At 48.3% G+C, this 23080-nt stretch overlaps 1 protein-coding gene across 1 annotated transcript; it reads left to right on the top strand.

Moving 5' to 3' along the window:
• Window positions 1-4398: 4398 nt before the first annotated feature.
• On the top strand, window positions 4399-21169 carry SFTPC (surfactant protein C). The gene is made up of 5 exons (XM_075343052.1): window positions 4399-4459; window positions 13426-13578; window positions 14491-14610; window positions 18665-18772; window positions 20508-21169. Exons 1-5 carry the CDS (start codon window positions 4421-4423, stop codon window positions 20619-20621), a joined length of 534 nt encoding a protein of 177 aa, XP_075199167.1. The 5' UTR covers window positions 4399-4420; the 3' UTR covers window positions 20622-21169.
• Window positions 21170-23080: the final 1911 nt, after the last annotated feature.

The raw sequence follows: 23080 nt of genomic DNA, 5'->3' as shown, positions 1-23080 counted from the left end.
TGCAAGGAGTGGGACAACAGAGAGGATGACGATGAAGTTGTAAATTCCACTTGGTGTGAACCCAGAGGCACGCCGCTGAGTAGCTCAGCAGAGGAGATGAGGAGGAAGATGAGGTGCTTCCCACACGGAGTGATACAATCAGGACAACCACTGCATCCTCAGCCACAACTCTGTGGCTGTGTCCAGCAGGGATGGCAGGTCTACATTTTGCATGGGCAGCAAGGGTTGCCTAGCCTGGGCCTTTTTTGCAACAGGAATGGATGACCCAATTTACATTCTCTGCAAACTTTGAAAAAAAAAATTACTCATTAGAGGCAGAAATTCAAATAATTTGTCTACTACATGCATGAACTGTCACATGACCAACCAACATGCATTAGTCTGAGAATCTTACTGCGCTAAAATGCAGATTAGCGGGCATTGCCAACCACCAACACCCCATCAATCGCATCTAATTCTTTCTCCTCCAGCACCCTCAAAACTGTTCTCACCAAGTCTCTGGCCACAGAACCTTCATTTGTTTACCCGCGACAGTTAGGGTGAGTGAGAGCCCATCAGTTATTACGGGAGTGGACATGCCTGTGGATTTTGACCAATCTCACAGACCGAGCACACCATATATTTCGCAATCCACCATAACATCTCTGCCTGCACCTATCTCGTAATCCACTACTTTGTTGTGTACAACCTACTCCGCCCTCTCTCAGCACACCAGCCAGCTCTCGGTCCCAGAGTTCTGGTCATGGGAAATATTTCCTCCTATACATGCCAAAGCAAAGAGCTCGAACTTCACCATATTTAATCAATCTGTTGGCTATGGAAATGCTGCCTTTCCACTTGGTGGATACAGAGGGTTTCCGAAAGCTGACGGCCGCTGCAGTCCCACAGTACTGGTTGCCCACTGGGCATTACTTGTCTAAAAAAGCTGTGCCTGCGCTACACCATCATGTCTCAGACAACATTAGTTTTTCCTTGAAAAACTCTGTGTCTCCCAGGGTGCATTTCACCACTGACATCTGAAGGAGCAAGCATGGCCAGGGGCGTTACATCTCGCTAACTGGGCACTGAGTTACTCGGGGGGTTGCGGGATAGGCGGGGAAGGGAATGTTTCCCAAGTCTAGAAATCCCTAAGGCTTACAGGACAAACCTCTAGATCTACCGCTTCCTCCAGTGCTTCTGCTTCCTCCACTTCCTCTAGGGCCTCCACCTGCGCCCGCAACCTCTCCCTTAATGTAATATGCATTCCAACAGTGAAGAGAGAATCCACCCCACCTCTGTACCGCACAGCCATGGCTCAATGCAATCAGGCAGTGCTGAAATTAATATGCATTGGAGAATGCATTCACACAACTGCAGCGTTGTGGATCGCTATCCAGGCCGAGTTTGATTAATGGCTTTCTCCACTGAAACAGTGCCAGGAAAGGCTGTGTGTGATAATGGTGCAAATCTGTTGGCGGCCCTACGCGTGGGAGACATCACACCTGTGCCTTGCATGGCTCACGTCTTCAAACTGGTTGTACAGCAATTTCTAGGCCACTATCCTGGCCTGTATGCACTGCTGCAGAAGGCACGGTCCCTGTGTGCTCACTTCCGCCGTTTGCACCCCGCGACTAATCAATTTGCATTGCTACAAAGGTCTTTCGGCCTACCGGTAAACCAGTTGATATATGATGTACCGACACGGTGGCATTCCACTTTCCACATGTTGCAGCGACTGTTGCAGCAGCAATGAGCCCTGGTGCACTATGTGACGAGGCATAACCAGGGACACAGCAGTCTGGATGTGGGGCAAATCACGATTGCAGAGTGGGCACAGATGAAGGACCTCTGCACCCTCCTGCACAGTTTCGCAATGGCTACAAAGATGGTTAGTGGTGACAATGCCATCATCAGCATCACTGTTCTGGTTCATCTACATGTTGGAACACACTTTGAATAGTCTACGGGAGGAGGTGGTGTCCCAGAGGAAGAGGAGGATGCACATGAGGCTGATGAAGGGATATAATTTTCTGTAAGGTCCGGACAGTCGTCGCACAGGCGGGTGTCATGGGAGGGTGGAGTCCATCAATCGAGGTGGGCTCATGATAACAAACTGGTAGTTAAGGTGCATGAATCGATGAACAAGTGGAGGAGGAAGAAGTGATAGGCACAGAAAACTCTGGAGATAAAGAAATTATTGATCCTGTCTGTTGTCCGCGGTTGGTGGGAGAGGATGGAGGAGGCAAGCTTCAGCGTTACCTCGCCACCAACAGAACATGGACTTGGGCCTCATGGAGGCATCCGACACGAGTGCTTCTTACCAGGGCTGGCATCAGCAAACAGTGCACCCAGGCAAGTGTCGGGGGCCTGGACCGCCGGGGTATCCACACGCAGTCGGCAGGGACCAGAGGCATACCAGTGGTCTATCAGCTGTCAGCAGTCCAAGCCTTCTCCTGGCCACTGTAGCTTCTCATGGGAGTTGCTGCTCTAGGCCCTAGCAGAAGCTAAACCACACACTCCTGCTAGGCTGCAAGTCCCATACTGCAGGCCACAGACAATTTCTCATGTCCCTTTCTGCTCACTCAATGGAAATCCTGTTCCTTTAACAAAGCCTTCTACTCACTAAATCAAGCTCACTTAATGGAAATTACTTCCCTTTAGTAGGTCTCCGCACATAGAATCTCTTTGTCATACCTTGGTTTCGGGACTTGATCTTGTGACCTTGTGCAGCATGGTCAGTTTCCTTCCCTGCTGACCCACCGTTAATAGGTGTTCTCACTTACTCATTGTCTCTGTCCCATCACATCCTTGGTGGGGCTATTTGTACTCTCCTGATACTAGCCTTCTCTGCTGGCTATATTCCTTTGTTGATTCTGCTAAGGAGTTCCAGCCCCACTGCTAGAGATTTTACCTTTGTGACAGAGGTCTATGTGGTACAAATTGGTATAATTGTGTGCAAGCGTAAGGAAATTGAAGTGACTCATACAATAGTATTGTACTGTGAAGCATTTGTGAATCAATACTGCCATCTAGTGACCAAAGGCAATATAGGTAGGAACCAAAAGCATAAGAATTGGCTGAACAGGGGAAAGGAGAAGCTAGATGCACAGAGGAACATGTGATCTGCTGTGACGCAGCATTGAAATTCAAAAAAGCCACATGACTTCAGTCATGACACTCACTTATGGGCGGGCTTATACACAGTTCAGCATTCTGAGCACTGCTACATCTACATTTGAGAAAACAGGAATTTTATTAAAATTACACCAAGCAACTCAGTAAATGATACGTTGCTGGGATCAGGCACTCTGCACCTATATTATGCTGCACATGGATCACATAGCAAAAACCTGCTGATAGATTCCCTTTAAACCAGTGGGCCCCTTTCAAGATGTTGGTGAAGTGCTGCAATCAGGGGTAACTAAGTTTTAGGAGATGTAATGGGGCCAGAGTATCCCTACCTGGAGGAGGTATAGTGGCAGAGTAAGTTTAGGGATCTCAGACTAAATCTGTCCAAGTACAAAAAGGTGACACTAGATAGTCTGGAGGCAAACTCTGAGGGTGTTTTCACACCAAAACATTTGTTGAGTTTTTGAAGCAGAAACCTCTCCAACATCATCCTCAAAACTCCGGAGCGGAATCGGCCTGAAAAAGACATTGGCCGTAATTCATCAAATTGAGTTTGCAAGAAGGTACAACATTTTTAAGGCCTGCACATCTTAAGGCAGCTGACGCGTTTTACTCTACACTTATACACTGTATGAATATTGTGAACATATGATGATAATCGTGAGGTCAAAGCAGGCTGCCGACCACCCATTCATCTTGTTCATCGTGTGACATAATTCCTTGCTTTACAGAAAGGATCAGAGTGAGTGATCTATTTCCAGAACATCTATTGTGCATCCGAAACGCGTTTCTGCCTCTGCAGATGGATTGTGGAACTGCAATCCTGAAGAAAGATGTTTAGCACTGAACCATGACAAGTTTCCAACCGGCCACATGGCAGGGTGATCTTACTCATGTGGGGATGTGATCGTAGCCGCAGGTTTTGGGACGTTTTGGGCCTGTGCAGTCACAAAGGCCAGGTGGCAATCCAGAAGCTACTTTGGGGAACAGATGACATTAGTAGCTATGCTAATGCCATGAACATAAAATATCATTACACAACGATGAAATATGGGGTTAAAAAATAAATACCCTGCCTATTACCGCATAAAAACCATTAAGCAACTGCATTGAGTAGAAAATGTTTTAGTGAAACCTCTTGAATGTTAGAAGTATGTCTGTTCTTGAATACTTTCACGTAGAAGTAAACACTCTTAGCTGAGGCTGAGGACACTTCATTGCAATGACGGTACTACAGGTCCACGTATATATAGTGGATTGTGACTTGGAATAAACATACAGCCTGCAGATAGCAGAGAGGAAACAGGCCGCCATGGAGCAGAGCAAGACCGTGTTGATGGACACTCCACCAGTAAGTGAACCTGCAAGGTTAGAATAGTGATGGCCAGATTAGGAATATAACGTCTATGGATAACTATACACATAAAGGGAATCCTGGTGGTGCTCGAATCTAAGGGTGGCCCCAAAATGTGACAGTAATATAAGATCAGCACTCATATTCTTTTATCTTCTGGGAAGGTTTATTTTCATTGTCTCAAATTAAGCAGTCACAAGCACGACGCGTTTCGACTTCCATCATCAAGCCTTTCTCAGATAGTTTATTAAAAAAAGTTTGAGCCGAAACGCGTCTAGGTTGAGGAAACAAGCCGAAATGCGTCATTGTATTTGTGACTACTAAATTTGAGAAAATGAAAATAAACCTTCACAGAAGATAAAAGAATGGGAGTGCCGGTCTTATATTACTGTGATTTCTATGTGATACAGCTCCAAACTTAATCACCTAATCTCGTAGTGCTCAGGATTCTTCCCAAAATTGCTAATTATCTCTTCTCCTCCAAATAGGGGATACATTTCTGATCTCTGGGGACCAACTGTTGGGAGCACAGAGTTCATTCTTGAACTAATATGCTTCTGCTTCATTCCATTCATGGTCTACGGGCCTGCTGGAGAAATTCAAGAGCAGTGCGCCACTATTTTCTATAGACCTATGAATGGAGTGGAAGGGGAACATGAGCTCAGCCACTACAGTGAAGACAGGAGCCAAGTCCATAGTCGGAGAAAGCCAAGAGCAGTGTGCCACTATTTCCTATAGACCTATGAATGGAGTGGAGGATGAACATGAGCTCTGCCACTCCAGTCAAGACAGGAGCCCAGTCCACACTCGGAGAAAGTGTGAGCAGTGCGCCACTATTTCTTATAGACCAGTGAATGGAGCAGAGGATGAGCATGAGCACCACCACTCCAGTTAAGGCAGGAGCCCAGTCCATAGCCAGAGAAAGCCGAGAGTAATGTGCTACTACTTCCTGTATACCAGTGCATGGAACGAAGGATGAGCATGAGTACCGCCACTCCAGTCAAGACAGGAGCCCAGTCCACAACCGGAGAAAGCAGAGAGACGTGCGCCACTATTTTCTGTAGACCAGTTCATGTAACGAAGGATCAGCATGAGTACCGCCATTCCAGTCAAGACAGGAGCCCAGTCCACAACCGGAGAAAGCCGAAAGAAGTGTGCCACTATTTCTGTAGACCAGTGAATGGAGCGGAGGATGAACATGAGCACCGCAACTCCAGTCAAGACAGGAGCCCAGTCCACAGTCGGAGAAAGCCGAGAGCAGTACAACACTATTTACTGTATACCAGTGAATGGAATAAAGGATGAGCATGACAGGAGCCTAGTCCACAGTCAGAGAAATCCGAGAGAAGTGTGCCACTATTTTCTGTAGACAAGTGAATGGAGAGGAGGATGAACATGAGCTCCGCCACTACAATCAAGACAGGAGCCAAGTCCACAGCCGGAGAAAGCCGAGAGCAGTCTGCCACTATTTCCTGTAGACTAGTGAATGGAGTGGAGGATGAACATGAGCTCCGCCACTCCAGTCAAGACAGGAGCCCAGTTCACAGTCAGAGAAAGCTGAGAGCAGTGTTGAAGAGAGGGAGGAACATGAGCACCGCCATTACAGTCAAGACAGGAGCCCAGTTCACAGGATCGCAAAAGTCCAAATTGTCGGACTCCTATTGATTATCAAGTCATGCCCTATCCAAAACAATCCATAACTTGTGTGAATAACACATACAGTAAATAATCTATGCATGTCATAGTTTAGGGTGCTCACTTCAGCTCATAGTGGAGAATAGTCTAATATTGTAGTATAGATCGCCTTCTTGTCTCATGGTTAATAATCATCTATATATCGTGGATTACAAAGCTCAGTTTGGGTCACAATGAAGAATAATCTACTAATATCATAAATTAAAATGCTAATTTTCTCTGATTGTGGAGAATAATCTAATAACAGGCTGGTTTAGAATGCGCTTTTTAAGCTCATAAGGGTACTTTACACAATGCGACATCGGTACCGATATCGGTAGCGAGCGTACCTGCCCCCGTCGGTTGTGCGTCACGGGAATTCGCTGCCCACGGCGCACAACATCGCTAACACCCGTCACACGGACTTCCCTCTGACGTCGCTCTGGCCGGCGATCCGCCTACTTTCTAAGTGGGCGGTTCGTGCGGCGTCACAGCGACGTCACACAGCAACCATCCAATAGCAGAGGAGAGGCGGAGATGAGCGGGCAGAACATCCCGCCCACCTCCTTCCTTCCTCATTGCCGGTGGAAGCAGGTACGGAGATGTTCGTCGCACCTGCAGTGTCACACATAGCGATGTGTGCTGCCGCAGGAACGACGAACAACATCGTACCTGCAGCAGCAACAATATTAAGGAAATGAACGACGTGTCAACGAGCAACGATTTTTCACATTTTTGCGCTCGTTGATCGTCGCTCATTGGTGTCACACAATGCGATGACGCTAACGACGCCGGATGTGCATCACTACCGACGTGACCCCGACGATATATCGTTAGCGATGTCGCAGCGTGTAAAGAACCCTATAGAGTCTAATATACTAACTATATGTATTTAATGGTTAGTTTAGGATTCTAATTTATCTCATAATGCAAAATAATCGATTCATATGATTTACACTACTTGTTCTAGTTCACACAGGAGTAAAATGTAACATATACAGGTTTAGAGTTCGATCACATCTGCGTATAAAAAAATTGGTCCGCTTTTCATTCATTTTAAGCGGTCACACACTGCATACTGCCTTTTTATTTTTCCTCAGGCCGAAAAAGCTGGGGATAAACTCACAGATCAGCACTGACTCCGTGAATAACATTGGTGCGAGTGCACTGCGATTTTTTTTTACCAATGCAGATGTGAGCGAATCCTTACATTGTTTTTCTAAAATCATGGCAGATAATCTACTAATATCATACTACGGTCATATCTGTTGCTATTGTGATAAGAGAATGTTTTGGTTCTAACCTCTTCCAAATATACACACAATGCACATACACATACATATACAGTACACTCATGTATATGTACTGTACATAGACATATACTTACACACACATATGCATATACACACACAAATGCACATATATACATACACATATACTGTATATTTACATGCACACATACACTTACACGCATATACTGTATATATACTTATGCACATGTATACATATACACATAAACACACACATTTATTCATACACCCATATACACATACATATATACACACACCCATACATATAGGCATAGACACATATACTTACGCGCTTATATATGTATACATACATATATTTACACACATGTACATACATACATATACACACAAATACACATACTATATATACAGACACATATATATATATATATACATACACACAAATACACACACTTATATATATATATATATATATATATACATACACACACACACACTTACACGCATATTTATGTACTCACACATATTCTTCCACACATGTACACACACATATACACACAAATATACATATATACAGATGCATATACTGTATACATACACACATGTATATATACATACACACACATATATGCACACACAAATGCACATATATACATACACACATTTATGTACAGACATATACTTATACACGTATGTACACACATATACACACAAATGCAGAGCTATACAAATACATATATATATATATATATATTGTGAGGTAGCGTGGTCGGCTGCACAGCAGAAGACACGGGATCCAGGCATTAAGGTTCACAGCACACGGTTTAATGTCCAAACAAAAGTCCACAACAATATACATGTGCCTCTCCAGCAGAGAGCTCAGGGAGTTGTGTTCACTCCCTCACACCCGGCACACCTGCCCTTGTTCCTGTTTCCATTTAACCCTTCCTTCAGCCTGTAGGGAAACAGCATTAACCCTAGAGTGGAGTTGCTTTCTATCATGGAGTGAGCACAACCGGGGCGAGACATACCGGCCGTCATAGATAACCCCGGTCACAGTCTCACATACCCCCCCCCTCAGTTCAAGCATGCGGGGTTGAACTCCCGCCATCAAACACGGGCCGCGGGACAAGGCATCGGCGTTGCCCTGCAACCCACCGGCCCTATGTTCAACCGTAAACCGGAAGTTCTGCAGAGAAAGGAACCACCGGGTAACCCGGGCATTCCGTTCCTTGGCGGACCTCATCCAGACCAGTGGAGAGTGATCCGTCACCAAGCGAAACTGCCGTCCCAGCAGGTAATAGCGTAGGGACTCCAAGGCCCACTTGATCGCCAGGCACTCCTTCTCCACTACGCTATAATTCCGCTCGGGAGGGGTGAGCTTCCTACTTAAGAAGGTGACGGGGTGTTCCTCCCCCTGAACCACCTGAGACAACACTGCCCCCAGGCCGACCTCTGAGGCGTCAGTCTGTACTATGAACTCCTTCCGGAAATCAGGGTGTACAAGAACGGGCTGTCCGCACAGAACCCCCTTCAGGGCCCGGAAGGAGTCCTTGGCCTGCGGAGTCCAGCGCACCATGACGGACTTCTTGCCTTTGAGAAGGTCCGTCAAGGGGGCTGATAGTCCCGCAAAATCCTTTACAAACCTCCTGTAGTACCCCACGATACCCAGGAAGGCCCTAACCTGCTTCGTGGTCAGGGGTCTAGGCCACTTCTGGATCGCCTCAACCTTGTTAATTTGGGGCTTAATCACTCCTTGGCCTATCACGTAGCCCAAGTAGCGGGCTTCCGTGAGTCCCAACGCACATTTCTTGGGATTGGCTGTCAATCCGGCTGTTCGAAGCGCGTCCACCACCGCTTGTACCTGTTCCAAGTGGGTCTGCCAATCGGAGCTGTAAATAATGATGTCATCAAGGTACGCTGATGCATACGCCTGGTGGGGTTCCAGCACTAAGTCCATCAACCTCTGGAACGTGGCCGGAGCGCCATGTAACCCAAAAGGCAAGACAACATAGTGGAAGAGACCCTCCGGCGTAACAAAAGCGGTTTTCTCCTTGGCGGACTCCGTCAGTGGCACCTGCCAGTACCCCTTGGTCAGGTCGAGCGTGGTAAAATACCGCGCCTGTCCCAGCCTATCAATCAGCTCATCCACCCTGGGCATGGGGTAGAGATCGAACTTGGATATTTCGTTCAATCTCCTAAAGTCATTGCAGAACCTTAAGGAGCCATCGGGTTTTGGTATTAGGACAATCGGACTAGCCCATTCACTCTGGGATTTTTCGATGACCCCCAGGCGTAACATTGTCTTTACTTCCTCCGATATGGCTTGTCGTCGAGCCTCCGGTACCCGGTATGACTTCAGGCGTACCTTCAGGTGGGGCTCGGTGACAATATCATGTCGTATCAGACTGGTCCTACCGGGCAGCTCGGAGAAGACATCGGGGTTCTGCTGAACCAACCGTCTGGCCTCTCGCCTCTGAGTCTTGGTGAGGGCTTCTCCAATCCTTACTTCCGGTTCGTCCTCTCTGGAGGTCGCTGGAGCCGGAGGTGAACGACCCGAAGAGGAGGGAGATGGGGAAAAAACAACCATCAGGCTTTCCCGTTCCTGCCAAGGTTTTAATAGGTTGACATGGTATATTTGTTCAGGTTTCCGCCTACCGGGCTGCAATACTTTATAGTTAACCACCCCGACTCTTTCCTTTATCTCGTAGGGGCCTTGCCACTGAGCCAGGAATTTACTCTCCGCCGTGGGGATTAATACCAACACCCGATCCCCGGGTTTAAAGGTCCGCACGGTGGCTTGTCTATTGTAGCGGCCGCTTTGCGCGGCCTGAGCCTCCTGTAAATGCTCCTTCACAGTTGGCATGACCGCGCTTATGCGGTTCTGCATACCCAAAATGTGTTCAATCACACTTTTATGGGGAGTGGGCTCTTGCTCCCATGTTTCCTTTGCCAGGTCCAACAATCCCCGGGGATGTCGCCCGTATAACAATTCAAAAGGCGAAAACCCCGTGGATGCCTGTGGCACCTCTCGTATGGCAAACATCAAATAGGGAAGCATCATATCCCAGTCTTTCCCGTCTTTGGAGATCACCCTTTTGAGCATGGTTTTCAGGGTTTTATTGAAACGCTCCACTAAACCGTCCGTTTGAGGATGATACACAGACGTACGCAACTGCTTGATCTGGAGTAGCCGGCATAGCTCTTTGGTCACTTTAGACATGAATGGGGTCCCCTGATCCGTAAGGATCTCCTTGGGCAACCCCACCCGGCAGAACACAGCAAACAACTCCCGAGCTATAAACTTTGCTGCAGTATGTCTGAGAGGTATCGCCTCGGGATACCGGGTGGCATAGTCAACGATCACTTGGATGTGTTGGTGCCCTCGAGCGGACTTTACGAGGGGCCCCACCAGATCCATCCCTATCCGTTCAAAAGGGACTTCTATAATGGGTAACGGTACCAACGGACTGCGAAAATGGGTCAGGGGTGCGGTAAGCTGACACTCCGGGCAGGTTTCGCAGAACCGTTTTACCTCCCCAAAGACTCCGGGCCAATAGAACCTTTGCAATATTCGCTCCTGCGTTTTCTTGACCCCTAGGTGGCCACTCATCAGGTGTTTATGAGCCAAGTCGAGGACCCGCCGACGATGCGGCTGGGGCACCACCAACTGCTCTACCCCCACGCCCCGTATTTCATCTACCCGGTAGAGTAAATCCTGCTTAAGAGCGAAATGGGGGTACCTTACCTGGGCACCGGGCAGCTGTGCCACCCCGTCAATTACTGTCACCCGACTCCGGGCATGTATTAATGTAGGGTCCTGGAGTTGGGCAGTCCCAAACGTATCCGGGGACGCCTCCAACTCTGGGATGGGTTCGACCGTCTCAGCCTCTCCTGCCAATACCTCTAGGGGCGACCTATCGGGTTCACATTCTGTCCCTATCATGGGGACCCCTACGGCAGGTGTCCCGGATTCAGGATTGTAGGGCTCAGGTCCCGGACTGACCAATATCTGAGGAGACTTAGGGGGTCCCTTCCATAAAGTCCAAAAATAGGGCAGATCCCTTCCTAGGATCACGTCATAGGGCAGAGTGTTAAGAAGTCCCACCTCATGTTGCACCTGACCGCAAGGTGCTGTGATGGTGACAATCCCTGTGGGATAGTCTCGGTGGTCCCCATGTATGCAAACCACCCCCACGGTACGTCCTGTGGCCTTTACTTTAGCCCTCAAGGTGGATCGCACAAGGGTCACTAAGCTTCCGGAATCCAACAATCCTGTAACCGGACATCCATTCACCTGTATTTGGCACAAGTGGGGCTCCGTCTCTGGGGAGACCAGGTCAGCGGTACACACCACCTGAGCATACATTGAACCCCGCCGGGTAACCCCACAATCCATGGGCTCCGTGGTGAGTGGACACTGGGCTTCCATATGTCCCACCCTCTGGCATCGCCAACATCTAATGGGGACGTAAACCCCCTTGACGGGTTGTCGTTTAGGGTACAGAACCTTCCGGACCTCAGGAATGGCGGCCGCGGCCTCAGACGGGACGGTAGGGGACTCCTGCATCGTTGTCAGCGGTGGGTCCTTGGCCCTAGGCTTGGAGGGGCCGGACCGACGGGCGGTACGCAAAGTCTCAGTGTCCCGTATCAAGTCCTGCGTAGCCACATGCCGCTCTACCAGGGACACTAATTGGTCGAGGGTACTCGGGTCACCCTGTCCTACCCACCGTTGAACGGTGACGGGTAAAGTGCGCACAAAACGATCCACTACTACCCTTTCCACCATTTGCGCCGGGCTCAGAGTGTCAGGCTGCAACCACTTTTTTACAAGATGCAACAAGTCATAGGCCTGGGAGCGTACGGGTTTGGCTTCCTCATAGAACCACTGATTTACCCGCTGAGCCCGTACATAGGTATTCACCCCCAACCGAGCCAGTATTTCGGCTTTCAGGGTCACATAGTCAATGGCGTCCTCGGTACAGAGGTCCAGGTATGCTTTTTGGGGTTCCCCCGTCAGATAGGGTGACAATACCTCAGCCCACTGGGGGGTCGGCAGCTTTTCCCGCTCGGCCACCCGCTCAAACACCGCCAGGAACGCTTCCACATCATCCCCCGGGGTCATCTTTTGCAACGCTTGTCTCACCGCTTTCCGGACGCTGCCGTCGTCACCCGGTCCCGGGGTTGTTGCTGCCGGTCCGGCCCGGATCGACTTGGCCAGGAGAACCATCTGTTCTTGATGTCTTTGTTCCTGCAATTGCAAGGCTTGCTGCTGACGTGCATTGGCCTGAACCAGCTGTTCTTGGTGCCTTGTGTCCTGCCCTTGCAAGGATTGCTGCTGACGTTCCAACGCCCGGAGCAGGTGTGCATTGGTCTGTTGCTGCTGTGCATTAGCCTGAGCCAGCTGCTTTAGTATGTCCTCCATGGCGTCACCGGGTTTGGGCTGTAGTATAGCCGCTCTAATCCAGGACATGTGCTACTGGGTCACCAGGGATGGATGCTACACCTCACCGGCTGGCATGCCCGCCGATTCTCCACCATATGTGAGGTAGCGTGGTCGGCTGCGCAGCAGAAGACACGGGATCCAGGCATTAAGGTTCACAGCACACGGTTTAATGTCCAAACAAAAGTCCACAACAATATACATGTGCCTCTCCAGCAGAGAACTCAGGGAGTTCTGTTCACTCCCTCACACCCGGCACACCTGCCCTTGTTCCTGTTTCCATTTAACCCTTCCTTCAGCCTGTAGGGAAACAGCATTAACCCTAGAGTGGAGTTGCTTTCTATCATGGAGTGAGCACAACCGGGGCGAGACATACCGGCCGTCATAGATAACCCCGGTCACAGTCTCACAATATATATATATATATATAAAAACACGTACATATATACACTTACACGCACATAAACATATACATACACACACATGTATATACACACATATATATTTATATACATATACACACACACATATATATATACACATATGGCTTCATACAGAGTCCTCTTTTTCCCCAGGTATATTCAGAGCTGCTCCCCATCCCCCGTATCCCATGTCTGGGTGGTGTTAAGAAGCTCCTGTGTGTGGTGGTGGTTGTGGTGGTCCTGGTTTTGGTCCTTCTTGCGTTCCTCTTGATGGGTGTGTTTATGAGCCAGAAACACACAGAAACGGTAAGAAAGAAACACATGTAGTATCCACTAACCCTATGTAAATCTTGCCCATTATCCAGCTAGTCCAATGACTTGGCAGGGATTATCGACTATCCAACTCTAAGATGTTACAAATTTGGTGCTGATTTTATATGCTGATTTCTAAAAAAAATCAGAAACTGAAATCTACGTATATTTTCTACTTTTATTCGTAGATTTCTATGTGAATTTTTTGTTGCAAATTGCCTCTTCAGAGAGGAAGACTTGAACTCTAGCGCCACCTATTGGAAGTTGCAATCCTAAAAGTTAATATTGTCCCTTTAATGAGCTTTCCTTTTGGTGCAAAAATGCATAAAAAACCATGGAAATTCAGTGAATTAACCTGCAGATTTAAGGTCTCATTGAAATTAATAGATTAAATTTGCACCAAAAAGGTGCATTTCAGCACATATAAAAAAGTAACAAAAGTCCCAAAGGTTGGACCACTACCGATCAGAAAGTGATCAAATTTTGTACTAATATGCCATCAGTTTGTGAGATAGAAAATACTCATTTTAATGGGTTGTCCACTATCCATGTTTTTTAGAGGTGTCCCGTAATAAAAAACAAACCTGATCATAAGGTCTGTAGTGCCTCTGTAGCCACAAGTGATCAACTAACATATGTGGGTGAACCAACTGCAGGTGTTCAATCTCCCTGCAGCTCCCCCGCAGGCAATAAGAGGCATTACACAGTTGGACTGTATGGGTAAAATAGAGCCGTATTGGGTCTTCTTGAGTGAGAGACCTTCTTTTTTAGCTCTTCTTAGTTTTGGGTAATGATCCTATACAGGGGACCCCATGTTTTTCTTTATTCTGAATCCCCCAATAGGGTATTTGAAAGATGTTATAAATCAGACAACCCCTTTAATTAAAATGTTATGTTTGCCTTTAGATTTTCCAGATGTCCCTGCAGGATGGTGCCAATGCCAAACTAAGAAGTTCTGGAGTGGCAACCTTTCACCTTGACACTGGCATCAACACTTCAGATAGTGTTGTGTACGACTACAGCAAGGTATTGTGATTGGTATTGATGTATGTCTGGAGGGTGGAGAAGAAGCAGTCATTTTTACATAGGGTGGTTGAGGCGTTAGTGATATTATTCCTGTAGGATCCCTGATGGTCAAGAGCTCAGCATTTAAAGGGTTACTCCTAAAATGTTGAGTTATTTTCTATCCATAGTCACGACCAATGGGACCCCTTGCGATCCAAAGATCTAAGCTTTGGAACCCAAGAGACCTTGAATGAAGCAGAGGTGGTCATGGGTGGTCATGAGTAACGTGGCACTGGGTGGTACTCGTGGGCAAGGGATTGCTCTTGGACACCCTAGCACACCACATGAGAAACACGTCCTGGCTGGGTGTGTGCGTTTGTGTTGTAGGGGCAATACGCCCATGTAGGCCACATGCTGCCGGTGGCGCTGGCTGGCGAGGACCCCACTGTTAACATGTTCCAACAAGGAGACCACAACTTTCTCTCCAACGACAAAACTTTACTAAAAAGCTCTTCCATGGAAACTTTACACATGAGATAGTGGGCACAAGTTTTCTCAAACAGTTCGGTAGCACAGAGCATCTGTGGATACACCTTCTTCACTTCTAGTTGGATTGTCCCTGTTCGCACAGGTAATGCTCACTTTAGCTCAACCCAGTACAGAACCACGCTGCAATTGTACTGCCCCGCGGGCTCGGCTGCGACCGCCAAGCCGCTTGGATCCGTGCTCATACTGCGGGTGGTGGCTCGAGCCTCTCACGGACCCGGGGGTCACGTCGCTCTGCAAGGGAGTTGGCACTACCCGCGGGGACTTGGGTGAGGAGTTCCACGCCCGGGGCGCGGTCGTTTGGTTTGGATTGTAAGTTCGTGACGCCACCCACGGGTGGTGGTGAATGGCCGCTGCCGTTAACTAGGCCTCCCCGGGACGGTGTTGCGCAGCTTGGTGTTGACCCCTCCATGGGTAGGGGAACGATGGTCCCGGGGGCCCGAGGGAGGTGCTGAGGCGGGAGAGTGGGTTTGACGCTGGAGCGTTGCGGCGCGGTGCGTGGCCCGAAGGCACTGGTGTACTCACTCTGACACAATACACTGGAGTCTCTGGTAAACCAAATGGAGTGATGAACAGGGCCCACAGCCGGCTGCAGCTTCTCCCGGTATAGGTTGGTGGTTTCCGCCTTTCTCCTGCACCTCTGTGTGTAAATGTTTGACTCCTATGCCTAGACACCAGTAGTCCGCTCCCCGACTTGTATATGCCGTAGGAGTCCGTTTGCCCGCAGACGCTGGCCCTTTGGGTCTCTATGCCTTGGCGGTGGCTCTACCCTGTATGGTTGGGCTGTTGTCTTCTAACGGGACTTGTGTGGGATAGGTCCTTAAGTCCAGTCTGCAATCAGTTGATTTGACTCGGCCCTGTCGGTTCGGGGCTTCATCTGGGTCTGAGTACCCCTCCTGGTGCTCTGGTTTCCGATCGGTTCCCCGGTTCGGTACCGGCAGGCCACCGCCTGACCCCGGTCCCTACGGTTCCACCGGCTGTAATCCCAGCTCCTGCAGGTGGCCACCACCGTCTGCCTCCTTGCCAAAGGTGACTGGGCTCCGATCCAGCCACCGGAGTAGTCTATGGCAGGCATGGGCGCAGGTCTGCCCTTGGACTCAACCTCTCTCCTTCACTGTCAAAACTACTCTGCACTGTCAACTTGAACTTGTGTCTGTGTTTTCCCGCCTCCAGGCCTGTGAACTCCTCAGTGGGTGGAGCCAACCGCCTGGCTCCGCCCCCCTGGTGCGGACATCAAACCTGGAGGGTGGTGACAAGGTTTTTAGTTTGACTGATGTCACCCAATCGGGAGGGGGTGTGGTGTTGTGTGTGACTACCTGGGACGACCTGACTAGTCCAGGGCGTCACACAATGTATAGAAGTCATCCTAGTCTCCTATACTAGTCCCTCATCTGATACTCCTAGCAGAAGGGGATATCCGCCAGTAGAGCCAGACCCAAACACTACAGTATATTCTCAGATGACCAGGACATCACCCACTGGGAAACTCACTTGGTCTACACACTGGTTCTCTCTGCCCACTACCAGAAGGAGCCAAACACTACACACTCAGATGACCAGGACATCACCCACCGGGAATCTCACTTGGTCTACACACTGGTTCTCTCGGCCCACTACCTGAAGGAGCTAAAAGTTTGTTAGGGCCAGATTGCCAGCTGTCCACTTTCATGGACTCTGTTAGATTCAGTCACTCCCGTTTCAAGTACAGTCCCTAGACTTTGTGCAGTCGCCTAATCTGAATCTGTGCATCATTTACTTCTCCGAGTTGCACTCTCCCGACTCCATTCTCCTTTCTTGTGTTGGCAAAGGTCACCCTCTATATGCAGCCTTGACAACCTTCCAGACCATAGGTCTGCTTGAGTCACAAGCGGGGCCCTATCTGAAGTACCAAAGGAAACCACACTTTCCCTAGATGCTAACGCCTCCCTCCCACTGTGGGATAGTCCCAATAATTAACTTTGTCCTGCCCTCCAGTCTGGCAACCACACATAACATTACTTACATTATATATGGTAACATTACAAACACTTCACATTTCATATGATACATTATTTACAATGACTCAGGACAGAATTCATATTACATGACAACAATGTGATTGGTGTCGTCTTCAGGGAGTAACATGACAGTCTGTTCACCTCCTTACACATGCTTGACCTCTGCTCCACTATAAGGAAGGTCCTTCCCTGTCTAATGTACTGACAGAAATAGTAGAGCACTGCTTATTATTTATTATAGTCTAATAGTTATAGGATAATATCTATTAGTCCTGGAAGTGTAGGGGTAGTTATTGGAAGTTTGAAATTGTTAAGTGGTTAACATTTAAAGAGATAATTCCACAATTTTAATATTATTACTTTACTGATCTCTGGGACCCCAGATATGCGGAGAACTAGGCTCTGCAAATCGAATGGAGAAAAGGTGCACTGGTTCATCCTCTGCTCCATTCATTGTCTATGGGACTGATGGAAATAGCGGAATGTTTAGCTATTGTCATGATTCTGGTTAGCCTGTTATCCTGCAGAGCCTATGCTGGGCCTCATATTTTCCTCTGGTTCCCGATCTAGCCCTGTGTTGTGTGGGAGGGGCCTGTTTGTTGGAACCTTGTACCATGTGATTGCTCTGCTTTATCTGGGAGTTGTTTCCACCGGAACGCTGCCAGTCATAATTCTTGTTCGGCAGTGTACGTCTCTGGTTCCCGTAAGTTACTGACCTGATCATCTCCTGCTACCTAGTTTCTCATACCTCATCCCGTCTCCTCCCCTACTCTGACCTGACTTCCTATCTCCCTGACCTTCAGCTTGTTTCCTGACCAAGGCTCCTCTTGCTCCCATGTACCCGACTTTTCCTTTTGGCTTCCCAACGTCGGCTCGTCCCCTGACTCTGGCTGCGCTTTCTTCCTGGTTCTTGACTTGACTTTCTAGTTTATAGACCCTCGGCTCACTTAGACTTCGGCTTGTCTTTCTCCTTCCGTCACTGACGTTACCTCCCGGCTTCTGACTCCTGGCTTGTTCGACTATCCCTCACTAGTGTGTCTAGCAACACCTAGTGTACACCCCCTGCAGATATACTCCACTTGTGTGTCTGGCGACTCCTAGTGGTGTAGTGGTTCATTGTACCTGGGTGTTTGGCATCACAGCTATCTCTGGTATTCCAAAAGACTGGAAACGGAGCATGTGCACTTCTGCTCTATTGAAGAAGGTCCTACTCTTAGGATCTGGATCTCCATTCATGGGGTTGAAGGTCTTGGAGCCCCCAGCAATCAGTAACTTACAACTTTTAATTGTGTGAAGACCCCTTTAATAATAATATATTTAATGGCTCAGGTGGGGAATACCTGAAGAATAAAGACCCTAAAAATTGTGATATATTCCGATATGATCAGACACATATCTGTCACTTGTGCCTTAGTGGTGGGCCTAGATAAATGCTTCATACTACATCCAATAGGAAAGACACACCCTAAAGACTGCTAGACAGTTGTTATACCTGCCATGTCCAGCGACATAAACCATGCCTATATTTCCAGCTGTTGATCTGCACCCGTCCACGGCCTGGAAACGCATGTTACATCACACACATGGAACCGGAACGCGTACAGAGTCTTCAGAACATTGCCGAAAATGTGCTGAGCAAGGTAAGATACTATTTCATACGGCAGCATAGATCACCATCTAAACTGCCACTTTTACCTCCTTTTTCAGTGTCTAGTTTGATTTTAAAAAATGCAGAATTTGTATTTTTTTTATAAAAAATATAGATATATTTTCAAAAAAAAATTTAAATTCTGCATTTTCTTAACCAAACTAGACATAATTATTATTAAAATTAAAGGGAACCTGTCACCGTTTTTTTGAGTTATAAAGTAAAACTAGCACCTTAACCAATGCCTGTTTTGCATTCTATGTACTCGCCCTGTACACCCCACAAAATCCCTCGCATTGTATGGTAATCCTTGGGTCCAGCCCAATGGGCGACCTTGGTTGTGGCTCCTGTTCCTCCTCTCCGCGCTGATGGCTGTCCTCTACTGATGATTAACGTAGATGACGCCTCCTGCGCCATCCACATCCCCAGGCTAAATTTTACACCTACACAAAGACTTTGCTAACTTGCACAGGCGAATACATAGTGCATGTGCATGCGCAAACCGGCAAAGTCTCTGCGCAGGTGTGAGATTTCACACAGCGATATGGATGATGTCTCCTGAGACATTCACACACCTAGGCTAAATCTCGCACCTGTGCAGAGACTTAGCCGTTTTGTGCATGTGCACCTATGCATACGTCTCTGCCCACAGTAGGGCATAGCGAAGTACGCCTGCGTGAGACGGCAATGTCTATGCGCATGCGTGAGATTTAGGCTGGATATGTGAATGTCGCTGGAGACGTCATCCACATGGCTGGACAAAATGTTGTGCTAGCACAGAAACTTTGCTGATTCGCGCATACGCACCTATGTATTTGGCACTGTCTGCAGTAGGGCAGAGCAAGGTACGTCTGCATGAGTCGGCAATGTCTCTGTGCAGGCACGAGATTTTGCCCTGCGCCATGGATGGCGCAGGAGACATAATCAAAGTCAATCATCAGCAGAGGACAGCGATCAGCGCAAGGTACGTCTGCATGAGTCGGCAATGTCTCTGCGCAGGCGTGAGATTTTGCCCTGCGCCATGGATGGCGCAGGAGACATAATCCAAGTCAATCATCAGCAGAGGACAGCGATCAGCGCAGAGAGGAGGGACAGGAGCCACAACCAAGGAGGCCCATTGGACCAGATCCAAGGACTTCCATAAAGCACGGAGGATTTTCAAAAGGTATTTGTTGGGTACACAGGGCAAGTCAGGGGACAACATGCACCTTTATAGAATGAAGCACAGGGGCTAATTAAGGTGCTAGTTTTAGTTTATAACAAAAAAACTGGTGATGGGTTCCTTTTAATGCAGTGCCTAACAGGAGGAATTTTTATTGCTGGGTCCAAAAGCGCATGTGGTTGTTCTCGTTGTAGGTGTTGACTCAAGATGAGCAAAAAGGAGTCTTGTCCAGCAGCCACGTTGGCAGCTTGTGGCCGCTGGCCCAGATTTGTGTTAAGCTCTCCTTCCTGCTGCCATCTCCAGAGCGTCTTCTGATTAGTAGGCCTGATGCAACCCTGCCGAAACGTTGATGCTATGGGGTCTACTAATCAGGAGAGGCATCCAGGACACTCGAAAGTAGGAGGAGTTCTGCTCCGGCACCACACTGACATGGCACCTGGAACTGGGGCCCATGAATCCTTTAACTCAACTCTAGGAACCATCGTTGGTCAATTCAATCTTTCGAAAATAAAAGTGATTTTTGCATTATTACATATGATACAACTTTTTTTTGCTTTCCACTTAGCTGGGTACTGAGTCTGGTAAGCAGAATGACCCTCTGAAGCTCGTGAGTGATCCTTCCATCCTGGGCACCACCATCCAAGTGCTGTGCGGAGACCTGCCTGTCTACTGGATCTAATGAACACCATCCTGTGCCATGTGAGCATCTGTGCCCTACACGCACTTCCACCTACCATGTCCAGGCACATCATTCAATATACACTTATGTACTGCACTTATTAGTACCTGTGTTGTAACCTACCGGCCAGGTGCAGCCTACAGATGATATATTATACCTCTACATATCGTCCCATGTAAAATGACTTCCACAGCTGACGACCTTTGTACCACACATCTATTATAGTCTGCCATGTGTCCATCATTGCCCATACAATACCCAGGCATAATTATATGCTGTAAACCTGAGCAAACAATACAATGGCTGGTTGTACAGGTCTACGGCACATTATAATGTATACACCCTGGATCCCTGCATGTGCATGCTTTCTTCTACTTGCAGCTCAATTCCTGGATGCTAAATACAGACTTGAATGTTTAATGTACATGTCTTCATGTCAGAAATGTATTACAGAAAATGACATTCAAATCAAAATTTTGCTAAATAAAAATTTCAGCATTCAACAAGGATTGAGATCTATTGACTTTGAGGATCCTGATGTGACTCTGTATATGTGTGCCTACATATAAGGGTGGGATTAAAATTTTTCAAAACAGATTACGTACCGTTGTTTGTGCAGGTGTCTCTGAACAGTAGAACAATGTACCACAACTCCAGAGTTTGCTAAATCTTCCTGAAGGTCTTTTGCAGTCAAGCTGGGGTTCTGATTTAACTCTAGTAAGCCTACAAGCAGCTCTCACAGAAATTTTTGCTTGGTGTTACTGAACTTATCTTGACCTCCACTGTTCCTGTTACCTGCCATTTCTTAATTACATTTCAAAATGAGGAAAAGGGCAACTTGAAAACATTTTGCTATCTTCTTATAGGCTTCTCCTGCTTTGTAGGCCTCCACCATTTTCATTTTCAGAGTGCTAGGCAGCAGCTTAGAAAAACCCATGGTTGATGTTCTTTGGCAGAAGGTTAGAGGAGGCTGGGTTTTTATAAAGCTGTGAAATTTGCATCACCTGGCCTCTGCTAACGATGATAATGAATACGCTATAACCTTAACAGTCTAATTAAGGTCTGAAACCTTGGTCAAGGTTATCTGAGCACACCAATCTCCAAGAGCGCCCAAATGTCTTCATTGGCCCATTTTTCTTTTTGTAATTTTTAAAATGTAAAAGATGTAAATAATTTTATTTTGCCTAAAATAAAAAGGAAATGTGTATTCTTTAAATTGTGAGAGCTGCTTGTAAGATTGCTAGAGTTAAATCAGAACCCCTGCATGACTGCAAAAGAACTTCAGGAAAACTTTATGCCTGTTAGAGATCATTTCCTCTTCAACTTACTTAACTGTTTATGTGGCGCCCTGGACTAGCCAGGTCGTCACAGGTAAGACACTCACACCCCCCCACCCCCAGACAGCAACATAAGCCAGACACAAAATCCTTGTTGCCTCCCTCCAGGGTCTGATGTCCACACCAGATGGGGCGGAGCCAGGCAGTTGGCCCCGCCCATCGAGGAGTTCACAGGCCTGGAGGCGGGAAAAACAGTCAGATCAGTTTAGGAGTGGAGGAGTGAGGAGATAAGTTTTGGAGGTTGAAGTGGAGAGAACTGCAAGTGTCTGGGTGCGTGGCCCAGGCACTGACAGCAAGGTTGGCAGATGGTGGTGGCCGTCTGCAGGAGTAGTGGATCAACGCGGAACCGTAGGACCGGGGTCGGGCGGTGGCCCTCCGGTACCGAACCGGGGAGCGAAGTGAAGCCAGCACACTCAGGCAGGGCCTTCGGACCCCGACCAGGCTTGGAGCCGCCGACAAAGGTCAAATCCGATAGTGACCGGAACCCCAGGGGTTTCCTAACAACCAAAGACCCGTTAGAAGGCAACCGTCCGCACCGTGAGGTTATACAGCTACCGCCACAAGCTAGAGATCTAAGGGCCAGCGCCTGCGGGCAAAACGGGCTCCTCCGGCATCCATACACTGGGGAGCGGGCTACCGTTGGGAAGCCATCGGAGTCAACACAGTACACATAGGTGCAGGGAAAGACAGCCACCATCACATGTTCGGGGAGAGACACAGCAGCCGGCTGCAGGACCCGTCCATCCAGCCGTTTGGTTTACCGGAGACTTTGTGACTTTCTGTCTGAGTGAGTACAACCGTGCCATCCGGCACCACGCCACGCTGTCCCTGCAACCCTGCACCTCACCAACCCTGCCTCCCCGACACACCACCGGGCCCCGGGACCACCAACCCCTACCCACGGAGGGGGAAAACAACATCCCAGCTGCTCCCTACCATCGCTCCCAGGATCCCCGTCACCAGCAGCGGTGGTGCCCATCTTCACCACAAAACGTGGGTGGCGTCACGGACTAAATCCCCAAACAAACAGTCCCCTTTTCACTCACGGGCGAGGAGTGCCGCTCGAGTCCCTGGATCCGGCCTACCGCTTGAGCCACCGAACAGCAGCAGCAGCGCCGGACC

This window comes from Anomaloglossus baeobatrachus, chromosome 4, assembly GCF_048569485.1.
Source record: "Anomaloglossus baeobatrachus isolate aAnoBae1 chromosome 4, aAnoBae1.hap1, whole genome shotgun sequence".
Classification (NCBI taxonomy): domain Eukaryota; kingdom Metazoa; phylum Chordata; class Amphibia; order Anura; family Aromobatidae; genus Anomaloglossus; species Anomaloglossus baeobatrachus.
Note: the sequence above shows the minus strand (reverse complement) of the source record. Positions and strands in the feature narration are given on the sequence as shown.